Genomic DNA, 17,616 nt, shown 5'->3' on the forward strand with positions numbered 1-17,616 from the left:
ATGTTATGGAAATTTGAAAATATAAAAAAGAAATCCACTGGTGGCTCTGAAAACACAGTGTTATTGCAGACGAGCCCAAATTTAGCTGGAAGTGAAACTGAAACTATTTGACTTGATCTAGATTGCTGCCTATAAAGGTTGAAAATGAGCACAAATACATGGTAGATAATTGCAATCTGTTTGACAACACGCTGCTTTTGTGGGTGCTCCAGATGATGTAATGTGATGCTACCAGACAAGTCCAAAGTTGGCTCAATGCTAACGACTTGACACGGCCCCTGTCGCTGATACTTTCAATATATTAATATCAAAGGGCAGCCGCACAGCGAGGCTTTATTGGCAAAGTAATATGTCCATTGACATGCAGATAATCATGTGCTAATGACAACTTTAGGCATTAGAGAATAACATCATCACACTGGATTGTGTTGTAAGTTTTATCATTCTTGTTGGCCACTGGTCGGTGAAGTGTAGCTAATGGTGAGTGACATTTTTAATCGCTTGTTTTTGTGTTGGTCCTTGGAAGTATGTCCTTGCATGAAAATGCTTTTATGATTTACATTTTTGGTATAAGGTGCATTTTTGTGTTTTCCTTCAAGATGCTTCTGTTTAGCAGACTGGATGGGCCAGTCAAATAGATATTTTTTTCCTTTTCCGCTAGTTTTTTGGCAGTCTTCATGCAGCCCCTGGCTCCCTGTCATGAAATTATGCAACCAATAGAATTTCAAGTGGGGTAAAAAACATAAGTACTGACGCAGCAGTTTTACATCATTTAGAAGCTCCTAATGTCTTTTTTTTGTTGGTGAGGATTTGCCGCTTGTCCAAATTGCTTCTTGTTCAACTAAATTCAAGTTGCTTTCAAGATCATTTGAGCCAAAAGGCTATGAATCTGGACATCATCAGTTGGAAGAAGTGCTGTGGAGCAAATGCGCAGATGTTTATAAATGCCATTGTCTGTGGCGGTGCATCAAAGCCTTTATACTGCTGACGGGCACAAATGTGTCAATGATTGTCTATTAATTGTCTGATGATTAACAGTTGGAATTTTTTTAACCAACCCCTCTAGCAATGTCAGGGTCCTTCATTGTATAACATGTCTAATATGTCTTCTGATACCATACAGCAGATGTAATTTAAGTAATTAGATGGCTAATGTTAATGTATCCAGATAAGGACAAGGTTCCTCACGAATTAAAAGTATTTGTTCTACCATTAACTGCTTTTGAGTGTCTGTTGCGTGTCCTTTGCATTTTTGTTATTATTGTGTGTTCAGATTGTTTTTTTTCATAGCACCAATAGTTCATCTTTGTTTGCACGCACATGTGAGAGCGAGCACTTTGCTTTCTTTCACACTTATCACTTAACACACTGTTTTACACCCTTCTACCGTATGTCTTGTGTATTTACAGAACAGTACACTACTGTCTCAAAATACACAGCTAAACACATCAAGTGGTGGTCGACCTCAATTCTTTCCATTCTCAGATTTGTCTGTCTTCTCCTGACTTTCCTTTTTTTTTTTTTTTTTTTTTTATAAAAGAGTGATCCTTCTTTCGGTGAAAACTTTTTGAAATTGCCAAAGCGGAGGTGTGCTGCACTAACAACTCGTGTGGTATCTTTATGCACGGGGACCAATCAATGTCCTTTTTCACATAAATCTCTGTCAAACTGCCAATTTCATGAACTATAAGGCCTAAGCCAATAAGAGTTCAAATTTATAGGAAATTATCTGTTTTGTGATGCATGCATGGCTTGACTTTCTATCTATGAGAGTGATGCTTTGACTCGGTTGACTTTATGCAGAATTGGTGTAAAAAGTCTGCCATCATGCGGATGCACTTGTTTGTACAAGCTGTCACACCGTATTCAGTAATTGTTAATTCGGAGATTACTGTTGGTGGGTTCTGTTTGGTTGCTCCAACTTACTTGACAACTGTGTCCATGTGGAAGAATGTGCAAATGTGACACTATCGAGCTTCAAGCCGGTTCCTCACAGCCTTAATGGTCCGGTTTATACGACTAAGTTTGTGTTTTAATAAGTTTGCGAAGGTTGTATTTTAAGACTATACTCACTTAAAAGCAAACCAATTTTTTTTTTTTTTTATTTAGTGAGGTGTGCCCTCTTTCGTAGTCAAGTGCCTCTCCCGGCCGTTCTCTCTTTTCCGATGGCCCGGATGGCTGTGGACGCAAGGACAGACTATAAATAAATGAATAAGGGTTAGGGTTAGTATAGGGGTTAGGCAGTATAAAATCTCATATACAGGGGGATGCAATAGTAGTTGTGCACTAGTATCATGATGAACTTATTTATTTATTTGTTTATATTTGATTTCATTTGAATAAGTATTGTTTTCTTTTTGCAAAACATGTTTATCTACTTTTCTATCCAAAGTATTTTATCCGTAATTTATTTTATTCATGTTAAATTATTCTGGTCTTACTTTTTTTACGTCATAAAATCTTTCCATTTGAGCAGCGTGTTTGCAGACTTTTTATATCCACTGGAAATCCTCTGTAAACCATTCCATTGTTCTGTCACCACCACGTTGCCGCCGATTCCACAGAGACAGCCGGGTTTACTGTGTAGATGTGTGTGACTCTGCATGCTGATGTTTGAATAAATGTATGCGTATATGGCCTGTTTGTGTATCTGCGTATTCAGTGAGACAACGGGGGGGTTATTTTCTGAGGATTTGTTAGTTTACACAGACAGTAAAGACATGCAACAAGCAGCGGCCTCAATAAAGATATGCAACAAGCAGCGGCCTCAACAAGTCTATTCAGTTACATGTGGTACGTAATCCTTTCCCTGCCATTTGGCGGTGGTTAGAAGTGTTTGTATTTCTGAATTTTGGACATGTATACATATTTTGTGAATGGCCTTAACTGCTAGGGGAACAGTCTCAAATTATACTCCTATGAAAACGTGTGCAGTGGATGTATTAAATTAATATATTCTTCTTAAAACACAGTTTATTGTAAGATGTAAGAAAAAAAACAGACCGTAGTAATTTTGTGGGAATTAATAAGCGTACGTTTAGGCTGGCTGACACAGGCATTTATGACTTCTGAAATAATCAGATGGCCAAAATCTTAAGGATATTTATGCATGTCTAAATGTGCTTGTTTTGTTCAATGCACACACAATTAATGTTTTGTAGTCTTGGCAATACAAGTGCACAAGTACGTAATGTTTTCACAATTTGAAATGCCCACTGTCTACAGCTCATATGCTACACTGAGTGGAACCTCACTGCCAGTAATGTATAGTGTGTGAAATCCACTCATTGCGTAATGGTTTAGAGCCATTATTAACTAAAGATTGTCCAAATCTTCTCATTTCAGGCTCTTGAAATTATTAATTCTCTGAATTCTCTAGTCCTTCATGCAAGCAGACACAGCTTTTGTGTTTAATAAACATAAGACACTTGCAAACATCTGCTTTTGCTTTATAAAACAATGAGCAGCAATCTTTCTTATGTGACATTGCTTAACTGTTGTTCAGTTGTTTTGTCATCACTAAATATTACCAAAAAGGCGGGCAGAAATTGTCAGGGAATAAACAGTAACCTGCGAAACAAAGGTTTTTTTAATACACTCTAATGCAAATCAAATTTGATCAAATTATTCAATTAATTAATGGAATAAGCTATTCTAAAAATATTCCATAATGACAGCCCTACTGAATACTGTACATTTTGGCCAAATCTTCTAAATGTTGGCAAGATAAATGAAGGAAGAAATTTACATCAATCATATAAGCATACAGCCAAATCAAAAAAGAACCTGCTTCTCCTGAATAAAATAAATGTCCCATCCAAAACTCTGACCTAAATCCAAATTAAAACCTGTAGGATGACCAATCCATAAATTGTCTACCTAACCTAGTGGGGTGCCTTCGCAGTCAGAAATACTTTGATCACTTTTACAATGCATACGTGTGATGCAAAGCTTCAACTTAAACTCAAGTTGATGCCAACATAACTCACAGGACCCATCCCTCATTCCACGTGTTTATGGCCCCACAGTTGAAGCTGTCGCTTGGAGACCAATTCTGTTTTCGTATGTGGTGACCCGAACCACTTGTTTAAAAAAATAGTTTTCATGTTTAACAGATGTGGATATGATGGCTTCAGCAGAGATTTACAAATACTATCACCACAGTTTCCTGTAACTTTTGATTATGTGTTTGTATTCAAATGGTGAAAGTTTGGCCTGCAAAGGTTGTCGTGTGGTTCTTTGTTAGATGTTTTTGTTCTCTTGTTTTTTTATTCTTGGTCTTCATCTGAACCATATAATTATCAAATCCGAGTGGAAAACAAACAACATAAAATAGTTTCGCTTTAAGAAGGTGACCAAGCCTTTGGAATGCATTTGAGATCAGAAATCAGTCGGCTCGCCACAAATAACTCAAAATACTACAATCTTTATGGTTTCCCTAATATTTTCCCAATTTTTGATTTTGCCATATCATCAGTAGGACAGCAGAATTAAATAATTTGTATTGTTATGATTACATTGTGTTCATAGTTTCCCCCAAAATATTGTTCACATACCAGTATTTCTTTATTTGTTTTATCATATTATATAATGCATTCCCTACATTTTTTTGCATATCTGAACGTACAGTCTTTTTTTGTTCATTATGTTTTGAAATGGACAGCACAAATTACACATAGAAAACTGGTGGATGAAGCATGGAGTGACACAAAGCAGAGATTATCAAGCAGTAAGCGGGCATCACTGCAGGGGGGTCATACACACGCACGCACGCACGCACACACATACTGCAAATTGTTGGAGGGCTGAATTTTCTTCAGAAATAATCCAATTGAAATTCCTTCCTTCCAATTATTGCAATTTTGATTTATTTTTCTAAAGGTCTTCATTTCATGTATTTTCAGCAAACAGAAGTAATGAATGAATCTTTTATTTTTTTTAATGAACAATAAATGAACGGTAACATGAATATATAATAAATGGTTTCTTTTTATATTTTAGTCAGCCGAGGCGTAGTTTCTCAGAACCTAAGGCTGAGCTTGTTTGTGCACATTATGTCGTTGGTCACGTTGGGTGTTTTTGTGTTCAGGATGTTCTGTATCTGGTAACTCGACTAGTGAGCGCGGAGAGAGTGAATGATGGAGGAATAGAGCAAGATGAGTCATTTTTTCTGTTAGACACTGTTGTTTTCCACTAAGCCTGTTATTTTCTCTCTTATATAGATGCCAGGTAGTGGGTAGGGAAAAAGGATTCCTTTTTTTTTTGGTTTGTTTTGAACATTCAGTCTAATTTATCAACCTCATTCAGAAATTGTGGTTAAACTTGAAGTAAGAAATTCTAATGAGACTGCTTTTCTTTTGTGAAGCCATATTTATGGTGAAATGACGTAAAGATTTAATGCGTATAAATCACACACTGACAAGTTTTAAGTTGACAATAACTATTAAATACTCCCACATTTGGTTTCATACCATTTTGTAATTTTTAAGTGAAAATTACCAGAATGAATACCCAGTGGTTTTCTCCTGAACGCAAAAAAACATCCTCTAATAAAAACTGAAATCTTACTTTGCTGTGATTTGCTGCAATAACATGTCAACAGAGAGCATGGCTTGTATCTCAACAAGCACTCAGGGTTGTGCAACAGTTCTAAATAGACAAGCAAGATTCAAACATCCTCATGTAAAATGTGTTGTGGACCTTCTTTGTGGCTCAATGATGGAGTCTCCCACAAACCTCAGTTATGACAGAAGGTTGTTCAACAACCAGTTGACATTACGTTTGCTTCTGTGTTTTTGGGAACACTGAATTCGCAAGTGAAGTAGTGAAGTGGTGATGTTTTGTTCTATGAACAGGATCTCGTGGATGCTTAAAAATTCTCAAAGGCAGTGAAGTGAATTCATGAACTTAAAAAGGAACATGATTATATTTTTACTTTGAACCCAGCTATAGTCTAGATGGGAAGTACAAATTGATTTAAAAAAAAAAAAAGAACTTGAAAAGGAACATGATTATATTTTTACTTTCAACCCAGCGACAGGCTAGATGGGAAATTGATTAAAAAAACAGAACCATCCCATTTCAGCCTTGCACCATGTAGAAGAGGAAATTCGCAAAATTCTGCCTATACAGATACAGCGGGGGCAATTTTAGGGTTAGAAGTTTAATGATGCTGTCAGTTTTGGTGCCATAGCAGAATAGGGTGGCATTCTTTGGGCGGGGTCCTGTTTGGGCGTCACATTTTTAAGTTCGAAAAACCTGCATGCACACATGTACACACACTCAATTTTTAAGTAGGCTTAAATTTACTACCCCCTTACAGTAAATTCAACACCCACAAAACTGGGCTTGACATGGCTATGACAGATTTTGTTACTTATTGAAGACAAGTGGACTTCAGCAAAAAACCAAGACATTTTGATTTGAAATTTTTATCTAAGATGTTTTCTTCTACAGTTTTAGGTTGGGCTAAAACAAAGCTGAGCTATATTATCGACTATTTGAATACATGCTTGTAGAGCAAGTGTTTTGATAAATGGTCACATCATTCCTCAAGCTTTTATAGCCCTACTGGGAAGTGTTGTTTTTTTGTTGGACTGAGTGGAACTTTTATTTCCTCAGGTTCAGCTGACACTGCATCCTTTTCTGGCTATGCGCTCGACGAGTGTTGTGTAGCTCATGCTTCGTCCCACACCCTCACTGAAAATTCTCTAAAAACGTTTTTGTTCTTGTTCCTTCTGCTTTGACGCCATGAGACCTGATCATCTAATGTGGGTCGATATTTTTACACTTAAATTATCGCCCCGATTTATCTCTATCAGACTCTCAAAAAAGTTGTTTTTGTGTCAAGTCAAAGAGAAGAAATTTTGAAGGACCACAGAGGAGGGATCCCCCTTCATGAATGACCAGATTGCAATGGATGCAGAGTGCACAACATTTGTCACATGATGCAATGCTGTACAATGCTAGTTTTAAACCACAAGTGTCCTTTTAATGAGAAACTCTGGGGAAATGGTCCACTTCAGGACCTGTGAAGGTTGCTCGATGCAGAATCCAGACAACAGCCGCACTTGGCTTATAACAACTTAGCCCCCTCTCCAAGCAGGAGAGAGCAGAGGGGAGAAGTCGCAGTAGAACAGGCAAAAATACCTCTTAAGTTGAGGTTTCAACATTCTACACGGGTAGACCGAGTTTGCTTGCAAGCGACTGAGTGCTGATGTGCAAGTGACATGTTTTGATATCGGGACGGTAAGCATCGTTTGTATAGGTCACACCAGAAAATGACTTCACCATGTCTCTCGTTATCGGAACGGAGCTGTGTGAATTGGTTGCAGAAATATGCCTTGTTTATTGGGTGCTGTGTAAAAGCCAAGGGTGGATCAATAAATGCTGTATGGGACTTCTGAATCCTGATGTGCCAATTTAGTGGAATTGCTCTGTAAACTGTGTCTGAGTTCTAATTCAACTTTAATTTGTCGTAACGTTGTAATTCAATTGTGACACCCCCCCCCCCGACTGTCTAAAACATATTTCTACATTTTCTTCTAGAGAATTAACATCAAATTCTTTAGGAAAAAGTTATGTTAGGCATTTACTACATCAGAAACAATAAGAATTAATACTTTAATAGTGGAGCCACCCTCCTTTCTGAAAGTTTTCATTTCACTCAATCACACTGATTTTTCAATGGTAGTGTTCGTATATTAAGGAGAATGGAGAGCTGGTCCCAACGGGTGAAGGTAGCCCTTGGCTGACTCCATGTGCGTCATGTTGGACTATTTAGGAATGATTCAATCTTGCCTCTAATGGTTGAAGCCAAACAGGGCTCTCCCTTTTTTTCCCTAAGTTGCTTAGTGAGATGATTAATCAATATCAGTTTATTTCAGTTTATTTAATTTTTAATAGTCAGTGAAATGAGTGATTGGTGTGCCCGTTTCTAATGTGGATTAAAATGGAGTACGATTGGGTGCTGTTTAATCCTTGGCATGTTGTATATTCTTATTTCTTCTTTGCAGCTTTCTTGCTTTCTCATTTTGCTTATTCTCATGCTTTTCACTCCCAGTCAATTATCTTTCTTTTTCTGTTCTATCCTATTTTTCATTCTGTTTTTCCTCCTTACTTACAATTCTTTACAAACCTCAGTCACTAAGCCACTCAGTCACTCACTTAGTCTGCCTGTTTTGTTTTACTCCTCTACTTGGTAAACAAGGTCCGAAGTTCAAAACCTGAATTGCCAAACTTAAACAGTCAAACTGAAACTATTTTCGAAAGCCGTTACACGGCTAGTGTGTATGTGTGTGTGGGTGCCAACTCGCCCAACGGCAAGCAAAGCGATGCCAGGAGTTGTAACGAAGCAGTGTGACTGACTGCTGACGATGTATGTGAACAAACATGCATGTAAATGTCAATTTATTGAGCTTGCAAAAAAATAAACATCCACTGTACTTGTTGAATGATAAATCCATATGGTAATTATTGTGACAGATGTAATTTCAAGCATGCCATGCTACTTGAATTTGTAATTAAGCTCATGGTGGCAAGTATTTGGTGCTGGCAATTTAGTAATCACACTTTGAGCCTTTTAAAATTGAGGAAATGTGACTCAACCTTTGTGTTGTCTTTGTGTATCATACCAATCATGAAGGGAAGAAAAAAAGTTTAGAATTTTCAGACGATTTGAAACCCAAAATGGACAATCAATGGCTAAAAGTCAGACATCTGCAGACATCTGAATGTTCTTGTGTTTACTCAAGTCCACAACCAGTGGGATTGTAGCTAACCTTCATGGACGATTTAAAACCCAAAATGGCCAGTCTATGGCTAAACGTCCATATATTTGAATGTTCCCGTGTGTATTCATCAAGTCCACAACCAATGGCACCGTTGTCAACCTTCATGGACGAATAAGAAAGATTGATCAAAGATGTAGTAAAGGATTGTTCGAAAATTGGGTAAAGAACCTCAATCCACTCCCAAACAAATTCAGATTCACTATGGCTATGATACAAGACCCAGGAGGACCCCACTGTTGCCACAAAAAACACAAAAAGCATGCTGGAGATTGCCAACGCCTACCAGGAGGAGCCAAAATCCATTCTGGGAGAATGAAGCAAGGATTTGGCGCAAAGTATGGCCCAACGTCAGAAAGCTCTGTCTCCATCTGAGGTCATAGGTCTCAGTGCAGGACAATGACCTAAAGCACACTAAGAAATGGCTTAACACAAAGCGTTGGAGAGTTTTGAAGTGGCCATCAATGAGTCAAGCTCAGAAACCCAAAGGGGGTCACCAATGGAGACCTCTCAGAACAGCAGTTGGCAAGAGGGAGCCTTCAAATCCGACAGACCTGAAGCAGTTGGCAGAAGAACACTGCGTCAAAATTCCAGCAGAGAAGTGTAAGAAACTTGTTGAAGGTTACAGGAAGCGATTCATTTCAGTTGCTTTTTCCAGCCAGTGTACTGCCAAATATTAAGATAAACGTGTCAATAAATTTGCCCAGTCTGTTTTTGGAGTTCTGTGTAAATGTTCATATTTGCCTTTTTCTTTGTGGTTCCAATGCAAACAAAAGAAATATGTGAATACCAAAACATGTGTTTTTGCTACAAATTTGCGGGAAAAGTGGTGCATTATGTGACAAAAGCACAGGGGAGAGAATTTGGGATTTTTATTTTCGTCCTTAATTCTTGAAGCAAAGTTCAGCAGATATGTTGATAAGAATAATAAGTTTGTAAGCGGTGGGATTCGGAGATTTTGTTTTTAAGCATTAGTGTAGCAGCGGGCTGTCAGTGAGGCCTTCTTGAAGGCAGCTGGTGGTAAAAGTAGGTCATGTTCCTCGTTGCGCTGCCTATAGAGCCTTCCTCCCTATATGCCACGAATTCCATTTCCTATGTTGCCCTCTTATGCTGAGCTCCATGTAGTCATGTGCTTCTACAGCGACTGAGATTTAGAGAGAGACAGTCAAACGATGCTGTGATGATACGTTACAGCCAACTGTCCTGATTTAAGAAGGTTGGTTTACTCAGCTACTCGACGGAACATCTTAGTTAAGTACAAAACGTGCACATTTGTTTTATTTGTACACTTGTCTAGTGTACAAAGCTAATCAAACTTGTTGTAAACTTGATTATTAAATGATTCGGTCTAAAATACTAAATACTAAAACTCTCTGTACCTTTTTAGGAAGGGAAATCTGATTTGCATTTTCCTTTTTAAAATATTTTTTTGGGTGTTCCCTAGACCATACTAGTTGAGAGTCAATCTACACCGTCTTTGTTGGTTGCAATAAAGAAGTGCACTTCATTTATCCTCATTCGCAGACTAGACGTGGTCAATCAAGAACCAAATCAATACAGTCCTTCAGAATCATTGAAGATCAATCAACTAGTGACAACCACTGAATACTTTCCACTTGCTTATTGAAGGCAGCTCACTGTGCCACTTGTGCTCTACATGTGAAACCTGCAAAATCTGTTCATCCAAAAAATGTGCATGTTATACAGTACTGTATTCTCTGCCCTGCTGGCAGTTTCTCTTTCGTACTTTTTATTGCACTTGAATTTTTTTTATTGTTTTTTGAATTCTGACGCTCGCACATTATAAAATGCCTAAAAACTGCAATCAATTCTGAGTTCAGGCACTCCTGGTTGCTGACATATTTAAAATGTCTGAAATGTCAGTCTACCTATACCTGTCTCTCTAAATCATATGGCTCGACTATCAATTTTTACTCCACCCAGTTGAATACACCTTTAAACAGTCAGTGTTCACACTTCAAAATCCTGTAAAGTTAAAATAAAAATGTTATCATTCACATTGGACTGGTTGTTAAAAAAAATGGAAGGTGTATAAAAGAGGCTTCAAAATCATCTTGTGGCTCACACGGTTAACATTGAGCACATACTGCGAGTTCTAAACCTCACAATACTTTGTTTTAACATCATGGTAGTCTGGATAACACAAAATACATCAAGTTTGGGAATTTAAAGGACACAGATATATATATTGGAATACTTTTATATAATTTTTCAACTAATGAAGTACCAGGTAGTGAACAGTGATTGATTGTTTATCCACAAGTTCACTTCTTCCCCCTCCTCAGCAGTGCCTCCTTTGTCTTTGTCTAGGTTTGACATGCCTGAGTGGAAGTTCTGATGCATGTCAGTGGCATCCCACAGCCACGTGACTGCTGGGCACGCAAGTCCATAGCGTGAATCCCCCTCGTCTCTCATTTGCACGTGTTCTGCTCACGACTCCTCCCTCTCTCACAAACACAAATTATTTATGATGTTGTCGACCTTGTGCCAAGATGGTCTTTATCCGACCGCAAATGTACCGAAGTCTTTTATGGCTCTTACCATTTGACTTTTCTCTTGGTTTTTATGTCTATTCAAGTCTGAATTTCTACATTCAAACTCTGAAAACAAAGATTGTGGCAAATTGGTTCCTTGGTATTTTGCCTTGGCTTGTTAGCTGAACAACAAATAAGGTTTACCGTCCCAATTTCAACTGCAAATGCGTATCCAGGCCTTATATTTTCTTCTTTAGATCCCTCCAAATCTTCCTACGGCCGGGCAATTAATCAAAATATAATGGTGATTTCGGGCGGCTCAGTAGTGCACTGGTTACCACGACTGCCTCACAGTTAGGAGGGTGTGGGTTCGATTCCACCTTGGGCCCTCCCTGTGTGGAGTTTGCATGTTCTTCCCGGGCCCTCGTGGGTTTTCTTCGGGCACTCCGGTTTCCTCCCATATCCCAAAAACATGCTTGGTAGGCCGATTGAACACTCCAAATTGTCCCTCGGTGTGAGTGCGAGTGCAAATGGTTGTTCGTCTCTGTGTGCTGGCTTCTCTGGATCTTAAAAACAGTCAAAGAAAAAGAACGTACCAATCAGTGGTGTGTGTATGTTCCTGACGCAGTGAAAGTACCTTGAATGCACCATGTTACTTAGCAAGTGTGTGACTGCAATTCTGCCATCCCTGAGTGTGCTTTATGGGTTTAATGACACTCTAGTTGGAATTTACCACAAAACTGAACACAAGAAAAACGATTACACACATTTCATATAAAAATACAAGACATGCTTCATTTTAAAAACATCACCAGTGCTAATGCTAAAGTTAATGTAAAATCTCATTGGCATGCGAACAGGAACTTGCCATTGTGTGATATTTAAGATAACGAATCATATTTATTTTTACCATAATCTCCCAGCCCTTCTGTCTTTATATTTCATATAGGTCATACAATCAGACATTTTGTAAATTTCTTAGTTTTAGATTTAAATTGAGCTTCCAGTTTTTAAAAAGGCATCATTTGGTTGTTTACTGTACACCTTGTCTGTCCTGACTCATTCAAGCAATAGCAGGTTGTGAGACTGTCATTGCATGACGCTAAATATGCTAATCGCCCAACATCTGTGTTTTTATAAGAGGTGACAGCATAGGAGCATTTGACCATGTACAGCCTTACAATTTGCCGAGAACATATTGCTGGTAGGAAACCAGTTGATTTTTAATCTTGCTTAAGTTGGTGGCATTTATAGCTCTCGCAGGAATATTCAAGCTTTTATCTTGTTTTTGACTGCTCAGTTGTCAGCAGGATGAACAATAAGCAGCTCTGAAAATGTTCTCATTTTTCACAGTGATGGAGCCCATGACGTTTACCACGTCGCTGGCGGGATCAGAAGAGTTTGATCGCAATGCCCCACGGATCTGTGGGGTTTGCGGGGACAAGGCCACTGGCTTCCACTTCAACGCCATGACCTGTGAGGGTTGCAAGGGCTTCTTCAGGTCAGTTCATATGCCCATGTTATACCGACCACTTTGATTATATGAAAAAGGGATGGGTTAATTGTGTATTTATTGATTGTGTAATCATTGTCTTCAAGCAATTGAGAAGGAGTACTTGTAGAGGAGAGTACTTGGGGAAAAAAAACTCCCTAATTATGATTGAATCCTGTCAATTAATTTTTTTAATTATAACGTGAATAATTGTTTAACAATTATGTCTTGTGGTTTTCCTCATAATTGAGGAGTTAGAGATATTATCTATTACGCCATTCCTGGCACAAATACCAGCTAAAATATCTATATTTTTCCATCCTTTGTGAGTGTATAAATTGATCCAAAGTGTGCACATTTGGTTCGATTCGCTTGCCATTTCCAGTTATTTTTGTCATTCGACCAAAAGTTGCTGTAAAAAAAAAAAAAAAAGGGATTGAAGGCAAAACCTGATTAGACTGTTTACTGCAGATGATACTCTTCTAACTAATGCTCTCTCTGAAAACCTCTTATAACCAATGCATCTTTACCAATGTCCATAATTGCTCCTCTAAAATTGGTTCTTGGAAAAACTATAATGTACCTTTCAGCTACTCTTATCTGAATTCAATGCAAAAAAGGACTATAATAATGAACCAAGCTTGATTTCATTTATTCTCCTTTTCTATTTTTTAACAGATCCTGATGTTTTTCGTGCTTCTCTATTTAACATGTATGCCAGTTTCAGCTAAAAAATATTCATCAATAGTTTTTTGTCTACTCATTCAGATACGGCCAGTTTTTCATTTCCTTATTTCCTTCTATTGTCATGGGTATGAAATGTGTTTCACTAATTCCATACGGTTCATTTACATTTCATACCAGTTTATTTCTGCTTGACCATTCAACCACAACAGGTAGTAAATGACTATTCATGAGTATAACCAATCTCACCTTTCAATCTGCTAGGCGCAGTATGAAGCGTAAGGCTGCCTTCACCTGCCCGTTCAGCGGAAGCTGCACCATCACCAAAGACAACCGACGTCACTGCCAGGCCTGCCGTCTCAAGCGCTGTATTGACATTGGCATGATGAAAGAGTGTGAGCACATCTCTCTGATTTCTTGGCATGGTATTCTTGCAGACAGAGTATGTTCTTTCTTTAAGAACCTTAAAGAAAATAATCCACATGAAGTACAGTACTCCCGGTCACCTCATGGTTGTGTTTGAATTGCCCTGTCTGTTGGGAGGTTAAGGCTTCAAAGACTTTCTGGTGTTGCTAGGGAATTAGTTGTCTTCCTGTATGACGATGAATCAAATAATTAAAGACATTCGGAGGGAGCCATACAGCTACATTGATGGCATGTCTTTTTACCCCATATCTGTACTATTGAATTCAAAATGACTCTGTAAATTTAAGCCTATTTGCATTACACCCTTTGAAGGCTTGCATTTTTGCACACATTGAAACTGTGAATAAGCTTTACACTTATCTTTTTCGTATCTTCATATTTATCATATTTCATCTTATTAAAGTCTTGGGACTGACCGGGCTACCGGCACATCTGGGATTGTCTTTTGAGCTATGTCATGTGGAAATGTGTGCTGATGTGACAAAGGAGTTCTTGTATCCTTGAATTTAAAGGAAAAATCATTGAGTCCTTGAAAAGTCAACTTTAAAAACAATTGAAAGGACTAGTCCATCCATTATCCGAACCTGTCATGCTAACATGTTTTCAGCGTTGTGAATTTCTTTAGACTAACTATAAAAAGGGAGATTGTCTAAAATGAGCTAACTCAGTAGTGGCTATTCATGGAGCTTACTAATTGTTATTTTTTCCTAGCCTAAAAACTGGCCCTCCCTTGAAGCTCTCCTGTTGAGACCAGCACATTACCACATTCAATTAGTCACTTTACAAATTGTAAATGTTTCTTTTGCCAAGTGCTTTGGCTTGCTCAAGTTGTTGGTTTGGTTTTTGTAAAGTAGCACTTAAACAATGTGGGCTCAATCATGGCAAAAGACCAACTGGCTCAAACCTGTCCCTGGAATAGCCAAACACTGACCAAACTGTGCCTATTCACCAGTGCCACCAGGAATGGTTTTAGTGTGTGCTGCTGGCATGAGAATGCAAGGGGTGGTGGATTTGGACGGGCACTCAAAGCCTAATTAATGAGGACAGGGTCAAAGAGATGAAAACCAAACAAATATGTGGGCCAGATTCTTTCAGATGCCTTCTAAATGTTTTTGTTTTTGACATCCACATCATGTGGTTGTGTAACGTCGCTTCTGTGGTTTCAGAGTCCAGAGTGCAACCATTCAAAAGCCACTTCAAACAGACTTGTTTACAGAAAATGACCAGTATTTAGTAAAAATAGCACGATTTGCAATTGTTGCCATGTTCAATCTTAGAAATGTGTTTTAACTTCTTGAGAACAGCACTAAAGAGGCCGAAAGTTATTTGCCGCTTGCATGTTTAAAAAAAAAAAAAAAAAAAAATGGTACAGACATACGGTATTTTTTGTGTAAAGCTTGCTCAGTTTACCCTGACAGTTTCATCTATCAGCAGTCAAGCATTCTCAGAGTTGCTTACAGACGGCAGCATTCTCGCATGATTTTCATTAAACTACAAGTCAAATAAAAATGTAGCTCAAGGATAAAATTGTCTATCTGTCAATTCGGATAGTTTGTCTTTAGCTGATAGTCAGGCCACCTCGTTTCTATGCAAGCTGTGCTCTGATGGCTCTGGGCCTTCCCCGTTTTGGCAGTAGTGCTCTGTCTGGCAGTCAGGCAGTCTGTCTACACAGTTGAGCATTTCAGGGGTAATCGGCCACCATGGCAGAGAGTCAAAAGGATAATATGGGTAGAGGCATTCAGGGGTCAGTGCGTTTCTCCCTGAAGCGACTACGAGAGCCATTGAGCCAGTTTGGCTATTTTTACTTGTTTTCTACGGTACAGTAAGCACTAATCAGTGTAGGTTTCATGTGAGTTTGTACCTTGTCAAACTATGAATATTTATCTTTTTGAAGACGCATACAAAAACTATTAGGCTGAGCTGTCGACAGAGTGCCGAACAATTGTGTTTCCGAAGGCAGCAACTGTTGCGTTCTCGACAGTCGCCAGACTTCTGTCATGTTTTGCAAACATTTGTGACCTTGAACGAACGCTGACGGACTCTAATGTGAATGCTACATTTGCTGCCTTCAAAAACATAACTGAGTGGGATAGGGGCTTGAGAGATGTAGTATGGGCCTAGCAAGTAACCTTAAAGCACACGTAATTGACTTACTTGGATTTGTATACATACTTGCTTTCTGAGTAACTGTTCATCATCCAAAAGGTAACAAGGTCTTTTTATATAACGATATATCGCTAGAAACATTAGTCTACATTTATACAAGTATGATCACAGTTTTTATAGTTAGGATTAACAATAAAGTGTGTTAGAAGTGAAAAGGTAGACCTTATGTACTAAAACCATTGTGTGTGTTTATGTTATACTTAAATGTAGAAACAGAAAAACGTCATTATTGATCTTAGAACAAAAGCGTGACGTACATTGTTGGCATTGAGCAGCGACAATACAGGAGAATGATGGCTTCCTTCCTACACGTAAGAAAATCTCTTGCATTCCTGTCAGTAAATAGAAAGGCTTGATTGTGAGCCATCAAATGTTGACATTGGTTCAGGGAAAATACAGCTGTTCTTATGACAGAGATCAAAATTGTTTTCTCAAATTATTTTTTTCTCCCTACCTATTTTTTTTTAAAGAGTTAAGATGTATTTTGTGCAGGGGAAAAAAAGGGAATCGTTTCTAGAAATGATCAAAAGCAGCCGGGTATTTTGTCCACCATTGTTTATATGGAGGCTGTGGTCAGAGGCCTGCAGGATTGTCTGCCTTCTCTTTCTGTTGTGTCGAATGTTCCAACGATAACTGTTTATTTAATTTCAGGTCAGTTTAAGCGCTGCAAATCGCATGGTAATGGCATCCAATAGCTCTTTTCCCAGCCAAGGGCCAACCTCCGCTCCCTACTCATCTTGACAAAGCACGTTAGGAAAGATTAAAAACAAATGTTAAAACATCTGATGGTTGAAAACAGTCATGTTTTATTTTTGTGTTCAGAGCAGTGGTGGTTATTTGGTATCAGGCTGTTCACAGACTGCAACTATTATTTCTTCCCGTTAGGCTTCTCTTGGAGTTAAAGGTTTACCTTACCTTTGTGCATGTCGGACTGACTTCACTCAGATTTTGTTGTGAAAAATCAATCACTTCAACTAGTTACTTTACAGTACAGAGTATTAGACGTCTTCTCAAAGTTTGACTTTTTTTTTTTGCATAGTTTGCCCACTTTAATGTCTAAGATCATCAACAAATGGTCATATCAGACAATGATAACTAAAGTAGATGTAGAATGCAGTTTTTAAATCATTTGATTTATTAAGGGGAAAAACAAATTCGAAGCAAGCCGCTGCTGGCTTTCTGCGAAAAAGCACTTGCCGCCCAAACCAAATAACTGGTTTGGTTGAACTCAGCCCTTCAATAACTGGCTATTAGTCGTTGATGTCTCTGTGGAGATATTTTTGCTCACTCCTTAAATTCAGCAATAATGGTGGTTTTTTGAACATGAATAGCCTTTGTAAAGTCGTGCCACAGCATTTCAATCTGATTCAAGTCGGGACTTTGACTCGGCCATTCCAAAGCTTCCATTTTGGTTGACTTGCTGGTATGTTTTGGATTGTTGTCCTGGTTGAGAAATGCTCATCTTGAGGTGGCAAACTGTTGGCCATACAGCCTCCATCTGGATTTTTGGCTAAAGACCAGAATTGCGTCAATTACAGTGAGTCAACACAGAACATCACACTAA

General features: G+C 38.4%; 1 protein-coding gene across 6 annotated transcripts in view; it reads left to right on the forward strand.

Annotated features, from left to right (window-relative positions):
* Positions 1-17,616, forward strand: part of LOC148402570 (vitamin D3 receptor A) — a 44,828-nt gene that overhangs the window by 9,835 nt on the left and 17,377 nt on the right. For all 6 annotated transcript variants that reach the window (XM_088361915.1, XM_088361923.1, XM_088361933.1 and 3 more), the window contains 2 exons: positions 12,638-12,785; positions 13,725-13,855. In XM_088361915.1, the coding sequence (XP_088218041.1) occupies positions 12,640-12,785; positions 13,725-13,855 (277 nt within the window). In that variant the 5' untranslated portion in view covers positions 12,638-12,639. The remainder of the gene's footprint in view (positions 1-12,637; positions 12,786-13,724; positions 13,856-17,616) is intronic.

The sequence above is a fragment of the Syngnathus floridae genome, chromosome 2 (genome assembly GCF_059516105.1).
Source record: "Syngnathus floridae isolate MCC-2025c chromosome 2, RoL_Sflo_1.0, whole genome shotgun sequence".
Classification (NCBI taxonomy): Eukaryota; Metazoa; Chordata; class Actinopteri; order Syngnathiformes; family Syngnathidae; genus Syngnathus; species Syngnathus floridae.